The 22854-nt window shown below is 35.9% G+C and overlaps 1 protein-coding gene across 1 annotated transcript in view; it reads right to left on the reverse strand.

Annotated features, from left to right (window-relative positions):
- Positions 1–22854, reverse strand: part of csmd3a (CUB and Sushi multiple domains 3a) — a gene marked incomplete at both ends in the record, with an annotated part of 275340 nt that overhangs the window by 145434 nt on the left and 107052 nt on the right. Inside the window, 9 exons of the mRNA XM_079429665.1 lie at positions 226–417; positions 1663–1865; positions 2838–2964; positions 7632–7823; positions 12475–12631; positions 13111–13280; positions 14355–14543; positions 19228–19443; positions 19852–19968. Of these exons, the coding sequence (XP_079285791.1) occupies positions 226–417; positions 1663–1865; positions 2838–2964; positions 7632–7823; positions 12475–12631; positions 13111–13280; positions 14355–14543; positions 19228–19443; positions 19852–19968 (1563 nt within the window). The remainder of the gene's footprint in view (positions 1–225; positions 418–1662; positions 1866–2837; positions 2965–7631; positions 7824–12474; positions 12632–13110; positions 13281–14354; positions 14544–19227; positions 19444–19851; positions 19969–22854) is intronic.

A 22854-nucleotide genomic window follows, 5' to 3' on the forward strand; every position in this document is an offset into this window, starting at 1 on the left:
CTTCACCCCAGTTTCCCACAACCCAGAAGTTTAAATGCTGACTGGGCATGTGATCAGAAATTTCCATCAAAGAGATTTATTTTTCCAGGTCTTTTATAAAGGGTGATTCAAGTCATTCCGGCTAGTTATTTTAGACATTTCGTCAGAGCTGACAAGTGTGAAATGAGAGGCCGTCCGTATTTTACAGGCCTCAGGCGGCATTGCTGCAAATTGATTAAAGCTCACCGATACATGTAGGAGGACTGGGCTTCCAGTAGAATCTGTTGTCCACCTGAATGCAGGTGATCCTGGGCTCGCCTTGCAAGTCGTAGCCCGGATCACACGCGAAGGTCACCGTGTCGCTGGGCTCTTTGCCCTCTCCGCTGCGGCTGCCATTCATGGGCGTCCCTGGGTCCCTGCAGGCAGTCGCCACTGAACCTGCAAAATGGGAACGGTGACCAGCTGTGCTCACTTTTCACTTACCAGGATATCTCCGCAGGAGGTAGCATTTCCCGCTCGGAAATGAGGTTGCGTGGCCTCGGTAGCGAACAATGGCTCACTGGGGGCTTGGCTGAGCAGAACACCGTCTAACACGGGTGTGAAATAAGTCTGAGCTACTGTACTGCAAAATCACTTTCTAATGGATGCAGGGTTTTTTTAGCCTCTTTATGTATTTACTTTGAAAAGGCTTTTACTTTCTTCAGGCAGAGGAAGCATTATTCTGGCCAAGTACCTTTTTAGGCAATTACAATCAAAATGTCTCATGCAAAAAATTTAATGCAGTAATTTATATATATATATTTATATAAAAAAAAAATCAATGCATCTTTGCTGCACTGTTTTTCACTAAATGTACATAAGGAACATCCACATCCATTCAAAAGTCTGGAAGCAGTGTTTCTTTTTTGATAGAAATTAATACTTTTAAGCAAGGTTGATTTATTTGCTCATTTAATCAAAAGTGACAGTAAATTTATTTATGATGTTACAAAAGACTTCAAATCCTTCTTGATTTCTATTTCAAATGTTTCTTCAACAGCAAATCAGAATGATTTCTAAAGGATCATTGAAGACTGGCGTAATGATGCTGAAAATTCAGCTTTGATCACAAAAATAAATTCCATTTTAAAATATATTAAAATAGAAAACAGTTTACATTGCAATAATATTTCACAATATTACAGTTTTACTATTTTTGATCAAATAAATGCAGCCTTGGTGAGCACAAGAGGCTTTTCAAAAACATCAAAAAATCTCCTTCCTCCCCCAATTTTTGAAATAGTATATTTATTTATTCTTATGCATATGCATAACCTCAGAGAAATAAACAGCCACATTTATGTTCACACAGTATGTTATTTTTATTTAAACTTTTTATATATGAAAAATGGGGGACATCAGTGAGAAATTTTGAGTCATGATTCAAACGAATCAAAGTTTTGAATCGATTCATTGAAATTAAGTGTTTAGAGTGATTCATGAAAGATGAATCAAACTCTAATTTCCAGCACAGGTGACTATAATCATAATACACACCATTACTGTAATATAAAATTAATAGTTTAGAAAATCTACTAAATTTGTTTCACCATTCATCTAAAAGGCTTCATTAACTCATTTCATTTTACTTTATACTAGTACTGTGTACTGCAAAACTCTCTGGTTTGAAAGAAAAGTACTTACTTGAGAAGTCAATGGCAAATCCAGATTTGCTAATGTAAAAGTCCGTCTCAAACTGGATGGTGACCACGTTGAGAGTGCTGTGGATGCCGTCGGGTAACAGCGAACCACTCACTTCCTTCAGAGCCATCTCGTTTTCTGGACGCCCATCCCAAACCTTCAGGATATCATGCGATGCCTCCGTGTCAAAAGCCAAGAACTGCAGACTAAAAAAAGACACTTAAATTAAAACCTGATTCACACTGAATTAAAAACTAAAATTCCCATGTACCAATAATTAGTTAACACTTCACAACATCTGCCATGATGTCCCCATTGACTTCACCAGTAGTTATTTATTTTTATTTCCCATGCTATGGAAGTCAATGGGAACCAGCAACTATTTGGTTACCAACACTTGTCAAAATATTTTCATGTTCAAAAAAATCAGAATTTTCTATCCCTTTAACATGAACTAAGTGCGAAGAAAAGTACTTCTAAAGCACATAAACGTTAAATTATTTTGATATTTTAATTTTTAATTCTAATAATTTTTATACTTCAGCTGGCAACATTTCTGATGCTGTCAAGCTACAAAAAAGCATCATAAAAGCACAATAAAGAAACTAATATGACAGTTCGAAAAACATTACAATTCTGCTTATTTGCTGATGCTATTATGGCAAAAAGAAATTATACACTTTACCTTTACTGGACCTGAGCTGATATGAACAAACAACTAACAGTTGTATTTGTATTTACTAAAGTATTAACTAACGTTAATGCATTACCTAACATGAATTTATGGGACTGCATTGTAAAGTCTTACCAATAATGGTTTGAAGCAGACTTTCAATCATTTATTTACTGAGAAAACTCATCCCTCATGCAACACTGTAAACAGGTCAAAGACCTCAGTCATAACAATATAAGATGACATGTTCCAACATGTAGAGGTAGATGTACTTCACTTGAGGTCAGGGTCAATGCAATCTGTTTTAACATTAATATGCTTGACTCTCTCCTGTGCAGTTCCTCAAATAAATGCCTTTAACCGGCTCTCTAAATACCCATTATGGCTTTCAGCAATCTGTGCTTCAATATCACCAAGACACTGACAGTACGCATCAGGCTAAAATATGAATTAATCCCTCGCCAGTGACTTAATGAGCTGTGTTTCCACATTAATAATCAGTCACCTGACAGTGTTGCCGGAGTCCACCTCGATGGTCCACGTGCAGCGGAGGTTGTTGTCATACGGAAACGGGTATCCGGGAGACAGTATCCGTCCGGATGACTCACCTTTAAAACTTCCCCCACACTCCGCTACAATAGATCAAAACAAGAAGTTATTGCGCTGTCAACTCCCACCCACGAAGATGATGTATTCAGTCAGAGCTTTCTCTCTGCTGTTAATGATGAGCTCTGCAGAGACTCGGGCCGCTGGAATCTCTGTTGCTGGATCAGACACGACCACGCCACCCCCTCACCGTTCCGACGTGGCCGTGCAACAATGGGCCGTAATTATGCATGCACGAGATGCCGCTTTTAACTATGTTGCTTGTGCATGTCATTAATTAAATGTTAAAACTCTTTCCACGTTATTTATGAGCTCGGTCTTGCATGAAAAGCTGTGGACCGCTGCATATATCACAAAAATAAAGGAAGTATTATCATATTCATTAAGGCGGTCTGGACACAATATCTGCACTACATCGCTCATTAAAGCACTTGTTTCTGTTGCGCATTATGGATCAGCCAGTTCAAACGCTCTTCTCATGAGCGAACAGGTTTCCTCGTGACAAAGAAACTACTGCCATTACAATGGTAATGTAATGAACACAGAGAAGGCCCAGACAAACACTCGAGAAAAAGACAGCCACCCCTAGAGATTAAGTCTCATATATTTTCAATGGCCTCTTTAGAGCTGGAGTGTGTCTCATTTTTGTATATATTTTTTTTTTATATATATATACTTTCATATATTCAAGTTCAATTTGCAGAGACAACTAAGTAAACCATTCGTAGGCCGATTCCCCTGAATAGTGTAAACACAAAATCAAAACATTGCTCTTTTTACTTGAGCGCCATACTTGTAGAACAACATTTTGAATTAACCAATCACATGAGTTTAGGGCGGTACTTTGCATTTGTTCAACCTATGGAAAAGCAGGCAGAGGGTTTGGGAAACCTGTTAGAGAACAGTCAATATTTTTGCAATTCCTTTTTGAAATTAATTTGTCTTACTGCATGATCATTTAAATGAACTGTGAAACTGTATAACGTTTTAAAAATGTATATAAATGCTGTAATTAATATTGGATATTACATATCAAATTTAAAGGAATAGTTCACCCAAAAATGAAAATTCTGTCATCATTTACTCACTCTCGTGTCGTTCCAAACCTGTGTGAGTTTCTTTCTTATGTTTAACATAAAAGCAGATATTTTGAAAAATGCTGGTAATCAAACAGTTGATGGTCCCCATTTACTTCCAGAGTATTTCTTTCCCTACTCTGGAAGTCAATGGGGACAAACACCTGTTTGGTTCTTCAAAATATCTTCTGTTGTGTTCAACATAAGAAAGAAACTCATACAGGTTTGGAATGACATGAGGGTGAATAAACGATGATAAACTTTTCATTTTGGGGTGAGCTATTTCTTTAAAAATCTCAAAAGTGCACAAACCTTTTTTTCTTTTCTTTTTTTTTTCTTAAAATGGTCCAAGTCACAAAAGCACACCCTCAAGTCTCTACATTGTCAGAAAAAGTTACAAATTGTACATATTAGCACTCTGAAAGTACAATTTGACAACAAAAGTGTACATATTAGTCATTTTTGAAAGGGTACAACCCAATGAAAGTGTTGTATATTTTTTACTGAGTGTATATGATATTATGTGTTAACAATGCATCTTGAAAACAACAACAACAAAAGTGCATGTTATTTGTCAGCAATCCACCTAAAACAATAACCAGGTTGTGACACTATACAGACCAGTATTGCCAATGAAGCCTGAATAATGCAAGTAAAATAATGCAGCCTGAAAGTGCACATACAATTTTTTCTTAAAACGTTAACAGAAATAATAGCAGAGAGTGATCTGTTGAACAACTACCTGCTTAGTAATTGAGGAAAAACTCCAGAACCTAGAAAAATAAATATTTTATATTGCATTTTATAATTGCATGTGATCTGTTTTGTGAAGAAGGAAAATAGCTTTATAAAGTGAGGCATTTATCAGCTAGCTTTTGCATGAAATATTTAGCACAGACTCAATGTGCACCATTTTGATGTCTAAATTCCCAAGGCGCTGTCATAAGAGCAAGCAGACCCCCGAGGCAAGCTTCCAGCATCTGCTCACCGGATACCATCTACAGAGAGCACGGCTACTTCATTCTGACTGCTCTATTCTTCATCAATTTCAACATACAAAAGGCAAGTACACGCTGGACTCGTAAATATTGATGACTGCAGGAGACCAATCAACTTACTTGAAGTTCTTTTATAGTTTGCATGGGATTGAAGCATTTTGAGACTGAGATTTTTTTTTTTTATCTACCTGTGCTGACTACATAGACAGCTGCCTTCTTAGGTAGTTGCCTATGTAACTGACAAATAATATGCATTTTTATCAACATATAATTAAAAACGTTATACATAAGAAAATATATGTTTTTATGTGCTATAACTGGTTTGAACTTTTTGTAGTTCAAATGGTCATGCAGCACGACAATTTCTTTTAAAGTATAAATAATACATGTGGTCTCAATTAATTTAGGGTCATAAAAACAGCATGCTGGATAATTAAGAATTTATAAAAGAATAAAATCATGTCACCTGAGGGTAGAGCAACCCATACAGCCAACAATATGCTTTAACTGGCTAATGCCTTGCAGGGAAAACTAGTGGAAGAGCATGCAAAAGTTGTAAATCTAGTAATTTAATGCGATTAACAGGTTAAGAATTTAGAGCATCTCAGCTGTCTATAATTATGCAGCTGGTGGCCAAATCGCCATCCTAGACAACATCCCATTCTGAGAAGCAGCTAACAGCATCCAAAACATAACATATGCTAGTTTTTTCAACATGGTAATTATAAATATTCACTCTCCAAATGAGTATGTACTCAAAAAACGTTTTCCCCATGAGTATTTCATGTTTGCACTGTATAAATCTCAAGGCTACGTGAGCAAGAGATTATCTAGTCATTAACAACACAAGCTCTTATAAGCACATTAAACTCAGGATTTGAGCAATGAACCAATCTCTGATTAACAATGCAAATGAGTCCTTGAACGGCAAAATACAAACACAACCAGTAAACATCTAAGATCGCATTGCTAAGCTAAATGCTTTGTAGTTCTCGCCTGACCAAATAAGCAAGTGACACTAAGATGAATTGGTGCATGTTAACAGTCAACAAGAAATCAATGTTGCAACCAACATGCTTAATACATTTTCCGGTTGCACAATTAATTTATACGGTGGCCGAGAGAGCTCAACGCGTTGCAACTTCAGAAAACACATGCAAATAAATAAGCACCAGCAAATCAAGAAAACCTCTTCATCAATTTGACAGCAGGTGCTGCAAATGCTCACAACACAAACAAATAAAGAAACACACTGCAAATGCTCACAACACAACCAAATAAAGAATTGTATTTGCAGTGCTTTTCTTTATTTGGTTGCGTTGTCAAATTGACGAAGATGTTTTCTTAATTTTCAGGTGTTTTTTTTCTCTTTGCAGTGCATTTCTTTATTTGGTTGTGTTGTGTGCATTTGCAGCACGAGTGTTGTCAAATTGACAAAGTTGTTTTCTTAATTTGCAGGTGTATTTCTATTTGCAGCGCTTTGAGCTCTCTCAGCCACCATACATTTACTCCAACTTAAAAATAACTTGATAAAGCTCGAAAATTACTTTGCATTTATAACCTACATCTTGAATCTCGTAGAAACAAAAAAATTCTTTAAAAAAAAACTAAACATATCTTTAAAAAAAAAAAAAATTCTTTAAAAAAACAAATAATTTCTTAAAAAATTATTTTTATGAATTTCTTTAAATTAATTAATTAATTTGTGTATTTGTGTATGTATATATATATATATATATATATATATATATATAATTATGTTGCAATTACTCAGTTTCTTCTTCTCCAAAATGAATCACATTTTTGAGGGCCTAAACATGCTCGAAAACTCATGGAACTTTGCAGACACCAGAAGTGACGGACATTTTCGTCCAAATATGGGTTTCAGAAGTGGGTGTGGTAAAATGGCTCGATAGCGCCACCTTTAAAATTTCAACGAAGTGCCTCCCAACTGTTAAACTGTTAGTTGATGTTACCTAATGCAACTAATGGCAATGAACTGAACCTTATTGTAAAGCATAACCATGGTTTACTTAAAGTTGTCTCAGTACATTAAAATGGGATAAAAGAAAGTACTCAAAATCAGAAAAATTACACACGTCAGTTTCCGTCTTGTGTTTACATGAAGCAGTCATTTAAAGTGAACAAAACAGGACAATTACACAAATCCTCTCAATGCATTGGGATCAAAGTTTAATTGGGTAAAACGTGTAAGATGGTGAAGGACTAAAAGCAGGCTGTAAACACATCAAACACGGAGCTGCCGGTGCAGGACGCGTGACAGCCACATTCTCGCAGATCAATTATTCACAACAAAAACATGCAAGGTATTTGTAGACACACAACGAACACAGCTGCAACTGTAATTAAGTGGAATCCATATAAAGATAAATGCTCAGGATTAAGGATGCACATACCAGTGGCTGTGTTTGGAACAAAACGGTAGCTTACTACTTATTGATTACTGTACATAAGGTACACTGCATGCTATTTTTAAATAGTATGTAACAAAAATGCTTTTCTGTTTTATATATACACTGCAGATATGTATGGTAGAAAGATATTCTGAATGAAGCCGATGTCTCGTCCTGCTGCATGTGAAGGGTTGCAATGGATTACCTATGCATGAGGGGAGCGGGTGGTCCCACGTCCGTCTCTCGCCCGTCATACATCTCAATATGCTGCTGCCATGGAGACTGTAGCCAGGATCACAGCGATACGTAACTATGCTACCAGAAAAGTGGCCTTGGTCGCTGACTTTGGATCCAAATTGAGGCACACCGGGTTCGTCACAATGAGAAAGTTCAAAACCTGGAGGAGAAAAGCATGTGAAAGAGGAACATCAGTGGGTGTTTTTAAGTGCTCCCATGGGGCGGTTTTAGTTTTGTGAGATTTCAAGATTAATGCTATATGAAGGTCACATTAAAACATCTTTTAAAACTTCTTGCTTGCAAACCATGCCAGCTTTTATTTATTTATTTTTTACTCATCTCAGTCCCATACTTTTAATCTTAAAACATGAAAATTCCTATGAAAATATTTTGTAATGACAAATTAAATATAATAAAATTATTACTCAGTATTATTTTAGTATCATTGATAGTTAATTATATATATATTAGTGCTGTCAAAATTAGCGCGTTAACACAGGATAATTATTTAACGCCATTAGGGCAGGGGCAGGGGCACCCCACTCATCCTAGCACTGTCTCCCTCATCTAACACACTCGATTCAAGTCGTCAGCTCATTAGAAGAGACTGAAATGGGTCATAAAAGGTAGAGTTGAGAGAAAATAGGATGCCTGTCAGATCCACGTCATGATATAAGCCAAAACAACCTAACAACCAACTGCTGTGATGTCTGTTCATCAAGAACAAAAGATAAAAAGAGTAAATCAATAACTTTTAAAGTTTTAAGCAGTGCTTGAAGTGGGCCGGTGCGCACCGGTACGCAGTACCGGCACGTCTATATTTTAGTCTTTAGAGTACCTGCACTTTTTTGTGAGTACTGGCACTTCTGACATGTTACCGGTACTCAGAGTAAAATCGTCAGGGTCTGGGTGATTAGGCTATATGATCCCATATATGATTAGAAATGATATAGAAACTATGTAAATCACACTACCCAGGCGGGATCACCTCTCATCTCATCCAATCACGTGAATGAACGCAAGCAGAGTCGGTCTACTTCACTGTGTGGTGCGAGAGAGCTTGTCAGGGGAGGCACGCAAAATAGTAGAATAATAATTAATTATTGATTACTAATTTGAATCAGTACTTTATTACGAAAATCATATCTTAAAATAAAAAGAAGCAGGCTTTAGCAATCACATCATTTTAAACCGTAAACTCCTGGAAAGTTTAATTTAATTTAATTTCAAAACTATGGGTATTAATACGAAGTCGGCCCTTCCTACTGCTACTGTATATAACTGTCCAGATGTTGGAACAAGGATGTGGGAATTCGCTCATTCAGACAAACCAGCAGTACTGTATGTGTAAAGCTAAAAGAGCAAATCCTATTAATCAAAAAGGGTGCCCAGATACTGTGTAATGCGTAAAAAGAAATTTTGAAAGGATTTCCACATTTCCAATTTTTCTGCTTCATAACAATCATATCAATCACTTCAACAAAGTTAACCTCTGAAATCAACTGAACTGCAGGGCTGCAAAATTGTCCCCGAGCCTCCAAATGAAGTTTCCCACTCTCTCCTTTCTGATTTGTACAATTAAATTTTACAAGCAAACACAATTTCCTGTGTATTTCCTACGTCATATGCAATTACAGTGAACAGGAGCCCAAATAATATCATTCCCACCATTTAATCCTAATCAGATTTTAACTAGAGAATGATACAGCTAATTAATTCATTAAAATTAGGTGTGGGTGAAAGAATCAAAATCCAAGCCTACCAGGAGTTACCGTCCCAGTGGACCGACACGCGGCATTATGAAATTCACTTTGAGTCTGCATAATGTAACCTTGTTATGCTCATAAAACAAAGAAATAAATCCACAGCCATAATACTATTCCCATTTATATGAACATGCAGCCTGATAATGCTGCGAGACAATAACACGAGCAATACTGTGCTTGCTAATTAAGACTTTACTGGCAGGAGATGAAAATACAGAGGTTGTTATAGAGAGTTTATGGATAACTGTGGATTTATTCAGTTCTAGAATCTAGTCTTGTGTGAACACTCATATCAAATCAGACAGCACTAGCAGAATTAATCAAGAGAATATCGCATTCATGTTATTGACACACGGTAAACTCACAGAGTACAGTACTTTTGACTACTAGCATAAAATCTGCAGCTTGTTCTGCCCACTTCAACATGTACCAGCCCACCACTACATGTGTCAGTATATAAGTAATAAACTGAGAGTTTATGACAGACATATGTGTCATTTATGACTGCCTGTGCCAATTTGAGTCTTGAATTTAAGATTTAAATCCCTGCCGCCAAGATGTCGGTCACAGATTATGGAATGTGAAATTTAAATCTAGAGGGGTGGTTGGATTTATTCACGAACATTAAAATATTTATTTAAAGCTTCCTTCTTTTCAGATTCTTATTTACAGCATTATCTTAACACGCTGTATATTAATTTATTGGGAGAAAACCGGTAGTTCTATGTGAAATCAGACATTTCAGCACCCCCGTATAGCCAAAATGGCATGATCATAACGCCCCGCGAATATTCGACTGTGAGATTGGGAGTCGAATCAGGGTCCTCCTATTGAAGCATCGAATCATCGACTATTCGGGGTCACCCCTAGATATTATATTATATAAAATTATATTTTCAATTCTATTATTTTATTTTATATTACATGAAACAAATCAATTAAGTAAATAGGCGTGCAACTAAATATGGTGAACTATTCCTTTAAAATACACTTTGTTCAGAGTTCTCACTTTTTCTTTTTAGCACAGCTAAGGTCAAAATCCAAATGCATGGGATGTAATTTAGCATGTTATCAGTGCCTGATAGACAAATGAGAGGCTGTTAGTGACACGCAGTAAATGAGCAAGTCCATCTGAACGCCTCCAGCACTGGGCATTAGTAAGTCACTCCTCCATTGTCAAAGATCTGAAGCAGCGCTCAGTACCGTCGTTAACCTCATTCACAATCATGTTTTCCTCACGCTGGGACGTTACCGTTACGCTACAACTAGCTATAATCCTGCTGCAGAGCCTGTGCATGCATTATGATTAAGATATCAAATAATACGGCACTGTGAACTGTGGTAGACACATTAGAAAACTTCTCATGAGAAAAGAAAAACCTATAATTTCCAACAAAGGAAATTAAGAGTCTCTGTGCTTTCTCAATGGCACTAATAATCCATGCATAAAATGCCGCTAATTCAAAGGGTTTCATTACAAAAGCAATAAACCGTGTGTGGCGCAGCGAGTGCTGGGAACAATTATACAGTTCAAGCTGACAATGAAATGAAGATATTAATCCAGAAATGAAAATTAATTGAACTAATATATTCCGCTGTGAGGTGAGAGGTGGATTATGACACAAAGATTGAGAGGGAGCGGGAAATGTACACACAGCGTCCAAAATGAAATAATTATTACACCTGCCCACAAAACTGTATTTCACATTATTATTCTAAATAAATATTGTGTGACATGTAATGACATCTAGATTTAGTTGTAATTACTTTGCTTAGTCGCTCCTGTCATTTACATCCACAGTGGTCAGATTATCATTCTTACAATCTAAAACATCCTAAATGTCAGTTCCTATTAAAAATAGTTTCTTACAGTTTTGTAAATTATTTGTATTAACATACAGTAATATTTTACCAAAGCCAATTTTTAACACATTTGTGTACTATATCAATTCACTGACAGCATCCTAAATATAAACCTTTATATAACTTTAGAGTTGGTAAGTTTTTTTTTTTTTTAAGAAATTAATACTTTTATTCAGCAAAGACACATTAAATTGACAAAAAATTCCAAATTTCAAATAAATGCTGTTCTTTCTAACTTTCTATTCATCAAATGATCCTGACAACAATGCATCACAGTTTCCACGAAAATATGAAGCAGCACAATTGTTTTCAACATTGATTATAATAAGAAATGTTTTTTTTTTGTAGCAAATCAGCATATTAGAATTATTCTAAAGGATCATGTGACACCGAAGACTGGAGTTATGATGCTGAAAATTCAGCTTCTAAATCAAAGGAATAAATTATATTATAAAATATATTCAGACAGAAAACTAATTTTCTAAATTAAAATAATATTTCACAATATCACTATTTTTCTGTATTGTTGTTAAAAAATAAATGCAGCCTTAGTGAGCATAAGAGACTTCTTCGAAAAAACAAAAACAAAAAAGTCTTATAAAACCCATAGTTTTTAATAAATCTTTAAGATGAAAACGTTGGAACATTTGCAAGAGTGCAGGAGTTCAACACTCAGACACATTCCCACAGCGGACTCTCATTTATCAGTAAATTATGGTGAAGCATTGTGCTAGAAAAGCCTTTTTTAATTGCAACTTTATGAAATCCAGATGGGACTAATAAAAGTACAGTCATTTGCAGTCTTGGTAGGACATAATTTAATTATCATCAAAGCTCATCAAGTCTGAAATATTAGTGAAACGCTGTTGATGTTACATGTCCCACTCGATTATTGCTTCTGTTAGCTTGTGGGCGACACTTGACTAGTTTCAGGAGTTTCTGAGCTCTTCACAAGAATTTTAACACCCCAAATGAACTCAACTCAATTGATATCTGCAGCAAGTGCCTTATGAACACAGGTTGACTTTATTTTCACTTTTCGGTAATAAAAGCTACACCATGGAGGCAGCTTGCGAAGGGCTTCTTAAGTCATGTAATCTAAGACTGGTTGTGAAGCTCTAATGTGTGTGTGTGAGTTTCTACAAACAGTGTGGAAGAAAGTAAGTGTATAAGAAGACTTACTGGTGTAAACCAGCTTAAAACCCTCGGCCGTATCCTCTTGATCAGAATAAAACTCCAGCCACAGGTGATTTGACGTGCTGGTCAATGACTGACCCAACAAAGAGGAACCCGAGAAACCTCCCAGAACGTCTGCTGTGTTGTCCAGACCATCATACAACTGGGAAAAATAGACCAGAATAGTCTATAGAGTTTCTCAGCTAATGAAATATGTTCTAAGAAAGTTTTAGTAATGAAAACGTTATTTCAGAATGTTCTCAGAAATACATTCTTGGTTATGTGAATATTAGAAAGAAAAGCATTAAGAGAATGTTCCATTTTTGTCATTTTGCAAACATAATAGGAAAGTTACTTTAAATGTTTTCTGAACCATCTTAAACAAGTAGCAAGAAAAAAGTAACACTGAGAAACATTAGACTAACGCTCAAATAAAATGCCAGAAAAAACGCTGGGTTTGCGTTAATGTGTTGCTAAGCAAACATTGCACTGCTTTTAACATTAATATGCATTGCAAATAATGAATATTGCGTAAAACAGTACATTTTCAATTAAATTAAGTGTTTTTGGTACTTTTTGGAATCAATTGAATTTGTGTTGCATGCTTGTACAAACTGGCATGGGAGTATAGGCAATATTCACCTTGAGAACGTCACCTTGAGCCAGATTAAAGGTGCTAGCGGAGATGTTGATTCCTTTTCCTGCCTGTACTTGAATGTTGTAGATGCATTCGTGGTTGTTCTCGTAATTGCGGGGATAGTTTGGGGACAACAGGACACCGGCGTTCTTGGAAACGGTTGAGCCGCACTCAGCTACAGACAATGGGGAACCGTAGAGACACAGTAGAAAAGCAATGCGGAAAAAGTGTAAATTTGGGGAAATAAAGGAAAAAGCAAAAATGTATGTATCCAGAAAGACAACATATCATCAAAACATGCAGTAGATAAAAAAATAAATAAAACAAAACCACACATTGAACAACATTTGGTCACTCATTAGTTGCATTAGAGTCAGTACTGTATCAATGCAATGCGCTCAACTTGACCTTCCATTTTCAACATATGAAGAAAAATCATCCGCAGTTTCTTTTTCATGACTTCTTATTTGATTACACTGCCAAAGGGTTAGAAATTGTACTCAAAATTGAATAAAAAAATTAAATAACCACATTTATTTCCATAATTAGATGCCAATCACTGAATTAAACATGAAACATGCTTGCATTTTATAATACCAATACCATTTAAAATGTTTATCAATGCATACTGAATACTATTGAAGTACTATTTTAATAATAAGTAGTATATAGTATACAATAAGTACACTCTAAAAAAGTACAATTTTAAAAGAAAGTACTATCGCAGTCTAACTTTTTTTTTTTTTTTGGTTTTAAAAAATGCCAAATAACCATATTTACTTCCAAAACAAGATGTAAATCACTAAATTAAGCATGAAACTTATTTGCATGTTATAACAATTACGATAACACCATTTAAAATGCATGCTTTTTAAAGTGCTCTGTAATAATTAATACTATAAGAATAGATAACTGGACTATATTTCACTAGAAAATACAATTGCAGTCTTTCTACTTAAGAATTTCTCATTTAATTCATTATATCATTCGCCATTTCCTTGTAAGTATTTGTGAAATTTACAAGCAATTTTGGAGTGAAAATTGTTACACGTAAATTTATTTTTCAGTGTATAATACGTATATTAATTAGTATATAGCATACTGTGCAGCATGCTTTGAGTAGTACTCTATGACTCCATTTAGAACATACAGTACAACTCAATACTCTGTCTTCGTTGAGCTCAAATGCAACCATGGAGACTTGTCAAACTCTGGACGTCCAAGCGAATGAGAGCAGCTGACCACGTACCCACACACCTTGGCAGAGGTGCACTCCATATGCGCCGCCCACCGCCCAGGCAAGTGATTTCTTGAGCACCCTGCAGGCGGTAACCAAGGTCACAGGAGAACGTCAGGGTGTCGCCAATGCCAAATCTGCCACCGCTGTGTCTGCCAAACTGGGGAACACCAGGGTCCTCACATGGCTCCAAATCATATTCTGAACAAAACAAACAGGCACAAAAGTTTAGCCGGAAACTTTCCTAGATGACCTCATTTGCTGGTCTATTATGTTATATAGGTTGAAACTTATTGTACGATAAAACTTATTGCAATACGGCTTGCAGGATGTGACAAACATAATTCATGCAAACAGTAAAAACTAAAGGATTAATTCTGAAACCTAGTGAGCTGCTGACGTAGGCAGTATTTTAAAGGAATAGTTCACCCAGAAATTAATATGCACAGAAAATGTCATCCTCACATCCTCATCCTTAGTCCATCCAAGATGTAGATGAGTTTGTTTCTTCATTGGAACAGATTTAGATAAATTTAGTATTACAGCACATGTTCACTGATGGATCCTCTACAGTGAATGGGTGCCGTCAGAATGAGAGTCCAAACAGCTGATAAATATATAATATACAATAATCCACACGATTCCAGTCCATTAGTGTCTTGTGGATTGAAAATTTGTGTGTTTTGATAATAAACAAACCTATCATTAAGATTTTTTTTTTTTTTTTTTTTAATATTAGTCCTCTATCCATAATATTGCTTTCTCCAGTGAAAAAGGTGTCTCTTCTCAATCAGGAGAGAAATCTGCACAGATCAAGCACGGTTTACAAGCAAAACCAGTCCAAACCTGTTCTAAACAAATATGTTGTTGGATTTTGATGTGAGAGGACAACAGGGGATTGATTTTTTCACTGGAGGAAGCGTTATCATGGATTATGGAATATGGATATTTTAGACAGAAGTGACGGTTTAATGTCAAATCTTCTTAATGATGGATTTGTTTCTTGCAAACACACAGCTTTTTCGCTTCACAAGAGGCTAACTGATGGACTGGAGTGGTGTGGATTATTGTGATGTTTTTATCAGCTGTTTGGACTCATTCTGACGGCACCCATTCACTGCAGAGGATATATTGGTGAGCAAGTGATGTAATGCTACATTTCTCCAAATCTGTTCTGATAAACAAACAAACTCATCTACATCTTGGATGGCCTACGTAAATGTTCAGCAATTTTTCATTTTTGGATGAACTATTCCTTTAAGAATCATTGATGCACTGTAGATGGTCCAAACAGTAAGCAGCTTGCACAAAAAAACTCAAAATTGCTATTAAATGTCCAAAAAGTACTGATTGAAAACAGTTAAATAATAATAATAATAATAAACAAAACTGTTTTATCTATTTCTGTCTGCTTTGTGTTTTTCTGCTTAAAGGGATGCACTATTAGCTTAGCAACTTGCTAACTTCCCATTCTATTAGAAGTGTTTTCAAGTCTCCTTTGCCTGAGGAGTGCTAATTACTGTAGATTATGCAAATATTTAAACTATTGTCAAGTATTTGGCAGGAGAATTGTCACAATAATTGTTATTAAAATGTTTTCAAATTTATTCCTGATAAAAGACACCCGGGTCTTCTTTTTGCTTTATTTTAACATGGCACTTCAGTTTTGATATTCAACCAATGTCTCGCTTAACATCAAATCATGCATCACAGAGTAATCAGAGAGTGAACATTTACCATGGGTTATCTGCAAACACTCAAACAATCAATTAGAGCTATAATAGGAACAGTGTGACTCATTTCCACATATGTAAATGATATGCAGAAACGGTTAGCGTACGGCCGCAGCTGCGGTTTCAATTAGATCCTGGTGCTCGGTGCAGAGGAGCAATGAGTTCAGATGTTTGATGGTCGATGGCAATGACGTGAAATGCTTGTTTGTCACTTTTGCTTCCTCTGAGCTCTAATATCAAATTTTCAAATCTATTTGGAAACACGATGTGTTCAGCTTATGAAAGCTTCCACCTTGTCACTGTGTGGCTGTATAGAAAATGTTATAGATTTCATATTACGCAAAGATATCAGTTCTCGTCCTTGAACTTTCAACATTAATGCTGGAATGTTAATGGTGGAAAGCTTTTGTCTGCAGTTTTACGGCTGATATTTTTCACATTATGCATGTCTGCTTCTGTCAATCCCATCAATATTCAGTACCAGAAAAGGTCAACCACATTTTTCATTGGGGAATATATATTAGGCTAATACAGGAACTTGGCTTCTGGATAATTGTATGGGTATTCATAACTCAGTCCTTAATTAATGTATATGATGGCTCAGTAAACATGAGCCAACCCCTATGGGCTCTTCTCACAACTTGGCTTTCTATCAGAACGGCATGTCCTCTAATAATGCATCACGCTGACCTAAAAGAAATAGTTCAGCCAAAATTGAAAAATCTGTCCTACTGGAAGGCTGTTTTTTGTTATTGTAGTATCATATAAACTGTTATAGTTTTCGTAATATATTAAATGACATTTTATTTGCATATTTTCTGTTTGCACTTCCATTTAAACACACACATACACAATTTTTAATGTATAGTAATTTAGTTGTGTGTTTTTGTACTTTATTGTATTTTTTTCTACATCCTGTAGTTTTTTTTTTTTACTTTATTGTAGGTTATTCAGTTTTTATTATTTTAGCACTTCAAGTTAAACAAGCAAAAATTTGAAAAAAAAATATATTACTTCATCACAGAATATTTGTTTTCGATATGACTTACTTCATTTAAAAGGAGACACTTCAAGCTTTCTACAGATATGACTCTCATGTCTCTGTGTTGAGTTTTCGCTGAGTTACAGTTCATTTTAGTGACGCGTTTCTAAATGCAGTTCGCGGAGACGGAGAAGACAGAGAGCACACCCTGTTTGATTTCTTTATTTTATAAAATTACAAAGTTGTGTTGTTATTATGAGTGTATACAAATAAAAGTAGATGCTTTACAGATTCGATTGATGTATTACTCTTATCTGTACAATTAAAGTTAAGTTCCTTTTAGGGGCTTTCAAAAAAATGCACCAAAACGCGCTGACGGTGGTTAAAATAAAAAATAAAAAATATTTCAGCTATCGCTTATTTGAAGTTTTTTCCCCCCTTAACTATAGGTTTAGGTAATGATAATAACCCTGTCTCTAACACAAAAGAGCTTGGAGCTTAGCTGAATGGGAAAGAGCTGTGTAAAAATTGACATGAGGCATAAAGGCATAAAAAGAACAATTTTTATTTTTGGATGAACTATTCCTTTAAAGCCTGTTATTGCCATTAAAGACAAAACAAAACAAAAAAAGTTAGGTAACCATTTACTTAAAGTCTTTATGTATAATGCATTATAAAGGTATTCATAATGTGCATTGTAATGCATTACATAATTTCATAAATAATTCTAAACTAAGGAAAAATGCATTATAATATTTGAAGTTTTGTATTTTAGCCATGTGTTTGAATGGATTATACTTTCTAACAACAAAGAATAGATAAGTATTATAATGTATTACAAATAATTATTAATGAGATTATTGAATGCATTACAAGGTGCATTACATGGCATAATTTACACATTAAAACTACCACTAAATCTACTTTTATAATGCATTATATATAAATGCTTTAAGTAAAATGTTAGCAAAAGTTACTGTAACCAGTCATGATCTTGTATTTGGTGCAACTGCTTTACAATACGGTTGGCTTCCTGGTGGTTTCTCGACTATGAGCTCATATTTAGCTGTCAAATGTGTTTTTTTTCCACTTTTACGTCAAAAGGTGGATCAACTAATTCCATTAGACGGCAGTGCAGTTTAACCCATTGCCCAGTGGGTATCCGGTGGTGACCGTGCAGCGCAGCAGGATGATCCGGTGGGGATCTGTGACTAATGAAAAACGCAGCCCAAAGCCAGCTCTAATATCAGCTAGCAGTTCACCGCTAAAGTCTGACAAGAGGACTGCCGGCAACACTGATAAGTCTCAGACTCTCAATAAGCCACTGAGACGAAGCTCAAGCTGTTGCCAATTGATTACCTTTATCAATGTACCGAGCACCATCTATATCTAATTGCTGCTATGACTTTTCATAGAAACAGGCTTGTAGGCGCTGATGATGATAGCGACTGCTCTTGTCCTAGAATAACCTTCGATATTATCCTCAGATTGAGATTCATTATTAGATCGTATACTAAAGGATGGTAACAGCTATCACTCTCATTAAAGAAAAGAAAAAAAAATGTACCTTTATGTACTGTTAGCAAATTTTCAAATTTAAAAGTGTTTATCATTTCACAATTTCGGTAAAAAATGGTTTGACAAACAATCTGCACAGAAAATTGTGAGGATCAATGTTTATGTAACTTGCCACACTGAATTGATTACGTCAATTTATGCAAAAATGGTTTATGAATGATCTACAGAAAAATTATATTTGCTTTGCACAGAGTACCTGGCTCTGTTTGTAAACTGTTGCATCAAATTGAATGCAACAATTTACATAAAATTGTGTGTATTGCAGATGCTTTCTATCATAACGGTGTGTCCTCTAACAATGCCTCACGCTGACCTTAAAGGAATAATATAGTCAAAACAAGTTCTGCTCTTTTGATTATTTTTGTCCTTTTTTGGTGCGTAGTGAAATGGAAAAGAGCTATGTAAAAATTCTTCAAATTTTTCCTTCCAAAATAACATTGGTATGCACAAAAATTTCAGATTAACTATTTCTTATAATTTACAGTTTTTCTTTGCAAAAAAAAGAGAGGGGGGGGGGGGGGGTTGCAAATGAAACTAATTGATAATAAATAAATGAACTATAAATTCAAATGGTATACACGGTTTCTTTCACCTGAGAAAGAGATGTTGAAGCCCTGGAAGGAGATGGAAAAGTCTGAGATGAAGCGAAGCTGAGCCTTGAAGTTGCCGTACAGCCCGGCGTTGACTGGCGGGGGTCGTTGCGAACCGGTGAGCCGGGCGAGGGGCCGCGCAAAACTGCCATTCTCCGTCAGGAGCAGGTAGTCATGGTGATCCTCCAGGTGAAACGCATGAAACGTGAACTGCACACCTGAGAAGAGGAGGCGTCAGATGAGGACACCAATTATTTATTTTCAAGTACTTTACTTCCAAGTGAAAAAAAAGACTTGTAATCTAAGGAAACAAGGTGTTAAGTGTTTTCAAATAAATTAAGGATAAAGAAATCTATCTCATCTAATGCTGTAAACTAGGGAGCCCTTTTATTCTTTTATCTTACTCAAGTAACTATTGGGATTATTACTTTTACTTGAGTAATTCTTTCTATAAGTACTTGTACTTTTACTTGAGTATAGTTTTTGGCTAGTCTACCCACCTCTGGTGTTCAGTAAATACATATCCACACTTTAATGTGTTAATGGACACCTAAGGCAGATCTGATGTCAAAAGCGAGCCCTCATCTTCTACTGACAGCACAATAAGAAATCTCCTGTGTACGTACCTTTGCCATGGCTGACCTCCAGAGTCCACGTGCAGTTTAATGAGTTGGGATAGAGCTCTGGAAAGCCAGGAGAGAGGATGATGCCCTCTGGGCCCCGGACATCGCCTCCGCACAGAGCTGCAGGAAGACACGTGTGGAATCTTAAAAAAGATCTGAAACTTTACAGGAAGCACATATGCAACTGTTCTCGCATCACTTTTAGTGCTCTGTTTTGAGCAGGAATACTGTTGAGATGAGCAGTGTTCAGCTGAGGGAATTCAAAGACCAGAGTAACCTTCACCGGAAGTAAAAAATACCACTGAAAGGTTAACGAGAGTAACAATAAATTCTTCTACTTTGAACTACTTTCCACCAGCCATTGTCTCTAGAAAAGGTCACAACCACTTCACTTTGTCTCTGAAAGTTTGTCTAAGAAAATGAGTGAGTGCTACTGTCCATGCAAAACTCTCTGCCATGGTGTTAGGAGGTTATGGATGATTGCATGAGCATTGCTATGCCGTTTCAAAGTGGTTGGTCACTGGCTTGAGTCGGAAGAGTCCAACAACAGGTCTCGATGACATTCTTCTTCAATGCATGTCCGTGCATTTATTTTCACACAAACAGTGTGGGACGTATTAAAGTTTAAAACTCAGTCTTAGAAGCTTGTTCAAATCTTAGAGTCTGAGCAAAAGTAATAATGATGCTTAGCTTAGTGAACAGTTCTAATAATACTGAATTTCTGAAACTCTGACATTTAATTGCGCAAAAATAGTAAACGCACATATGTCACTGAGATGTCTATGAAACTATTAAAATCATGGGCTTGATTCCCAGGGAATGCATTAACCCATTTTAAAAAATGCTGCACACAAAAGTGTCTGCCAGATCTATAAATTATGTATAAATAACAATTTTGAGTAAAAGATTTGTGAAAAGAGCAAAATCATTGTTAAAAACATTAATCCAAAATGATTTTAGGTAAGAATGGTTTCATCACATCACAGTTTAGCTAAGAGGTGGTTTTCTGAACAATTTGCACAGAAATTTATGTTTGGAATGGTCCGATATTCATGTAAAACGTCACACTAAACTGAATACAGCAATTTATGTTAGAATGGTTTTTCAAATGATTTACAATAGAAAATAATTCTGCTTTGTTTGGCTCTTTTTGTAAAATGGTGCGTTGGTGCACTGAAATGAATGCGGCAATTTACATGAAATTTGTGCAGACTGCAGATGAAAAATGAAATAAATAAATGAACAAAAATGGGATTGCATGAACTCATTTAGAAAAATGCTAAGGACAAAAAGTGTCTGCCAAATGCGTAAATGATGCATAAATAATGTAAAAGTTAAAAAGTACTTCACGTTCATCACATTCTATTTTATAAAATGTTTCAGATTTGTGTGCAAACAGGTGAAAGAATTTGGATACATTTTATAACGTATTAACAAAGGTAAATGTTATAAATCTGCCAAGGAATGTTGAAGTGACACTGCAGATGAACAAAAAAAATCACAAAAATTCTCACACATCGGATAAACTCTTGGTGATGTGCAATCAGAAAATCTGAAACTTGTGGCTCATGTCTAATTGTGTTTCTGAACACAATCTGTCAATTGAAAAGCGTCTCAAGGTGTCTCAAGAAACCTTATCATAGGGTCTTCTACTAAACCAAAAGCTGAAATAGGCTGGTGGCATTATCTCAGCAGGGCTTAGGCTATTGATTGGGGACAAATATAGATCTTGAGTAATGGTCAAACCAAAGAAATACATTTTAGTCCCATGCTACGACTTGACTGAAAACTAGTAACAGCCAGAGATAACACCATGAAATGGAACAGAAAATCATTATGAACTTGAGCTAACATTTTCAAACATTTTAAGTGCTTAAATGCAGGGTTATTATTATCAATATGTTAACAAGTATAGCCATGCCCATATTCTGCACCATCTGAAGGTCATCACAATGCATTTTGGGACTGTCTTCTCCAAGAAGGATACCAAAAATTCTGCCATAGTTTTAAATAAAAAAAAAGGTATTCTAGAAGGCTAGGTTGCATAATGAAGCGGTATCTATTCTATCTTTTTGGGAGCAAACTTATTATGCCTTTTAGTTTGGAACAGTTTTGGAACAGAGCCACAGTGTGCAACTGGGATGCAGTCATAGTCAGTGCTTCTTGAGATGTTCAAACTAAGACCTGAACTTCAGAATTCAAGGAATGAAGGCAGATTTCCTCAGCGACTTCACCTTTAATGATAATGAATGTCAGCGTCACTCCCCGTGAGACGATAAAAGAGTCTAGCGCCTCGGGCTCAACATCTGCCTAAATCTCTTTCTTTCTTCCCTCCGGCACCGTGAAGTACCCAAAATATTTCTTCCATATTCAGTTAATTCAGAATGACATGAAGTCATTAAAATTGAATACGCCAAATGGGCCAGACCTGTTAAGAGTGCCCTTTTGGAAATAAGAACATTTTACCGGAAGGTTAAAGTCAACAAAAAGGACCCCGTTTACTTTCTTGATAAAGTTCCAAATTTTGTTCCAAATAAAAATTGTTTGTCTACAACATCTTGGTTCTACAATCAAATTGCCACATTCTGGTAGAGATTGCTTCTGAACTAATCAATTCCTGACAGATAAAATCACAGCTCTAAATTTTATTTCACTGAACTTCTTGTGTCATTCATAAATGTCATATTACGCCAGCAAAACATGCTGCAGAGAGCAGTTCCATTCTGACTTGAAGAAAGTTTTAGAAAAACGACAAGTACCAGATGTCTTGACAGAGAGTCCAGAGCATCGGTCGGAAGTCTGGTAGCAAACCAGTGAATTCTTCTGGTTTAAAATTCACACTTATGCTGACAACTACGTCCAGCTGAACATACCAAGTCTTTTGTCAGTTCTCATAATGCCACAGCTGTTCATAAAAAAGACAAATCTTTGAGAACTCAGTCACAGACTTTTTAAGAATAGAATATGCAGTAACACTCTGAGCTGAAACCTCTATATATAATGCAT

Source organism: Barbus barbus (genome assembly GCF_936440315.1).
Source record: "Barbus barbus genome assembly, chromosome: 12".
NCBI lineage: Eukaryota > Metazoa > Chordata > Actinopteri > Cypriniformes > Cyprinidae > Barbus > Barbus barbus.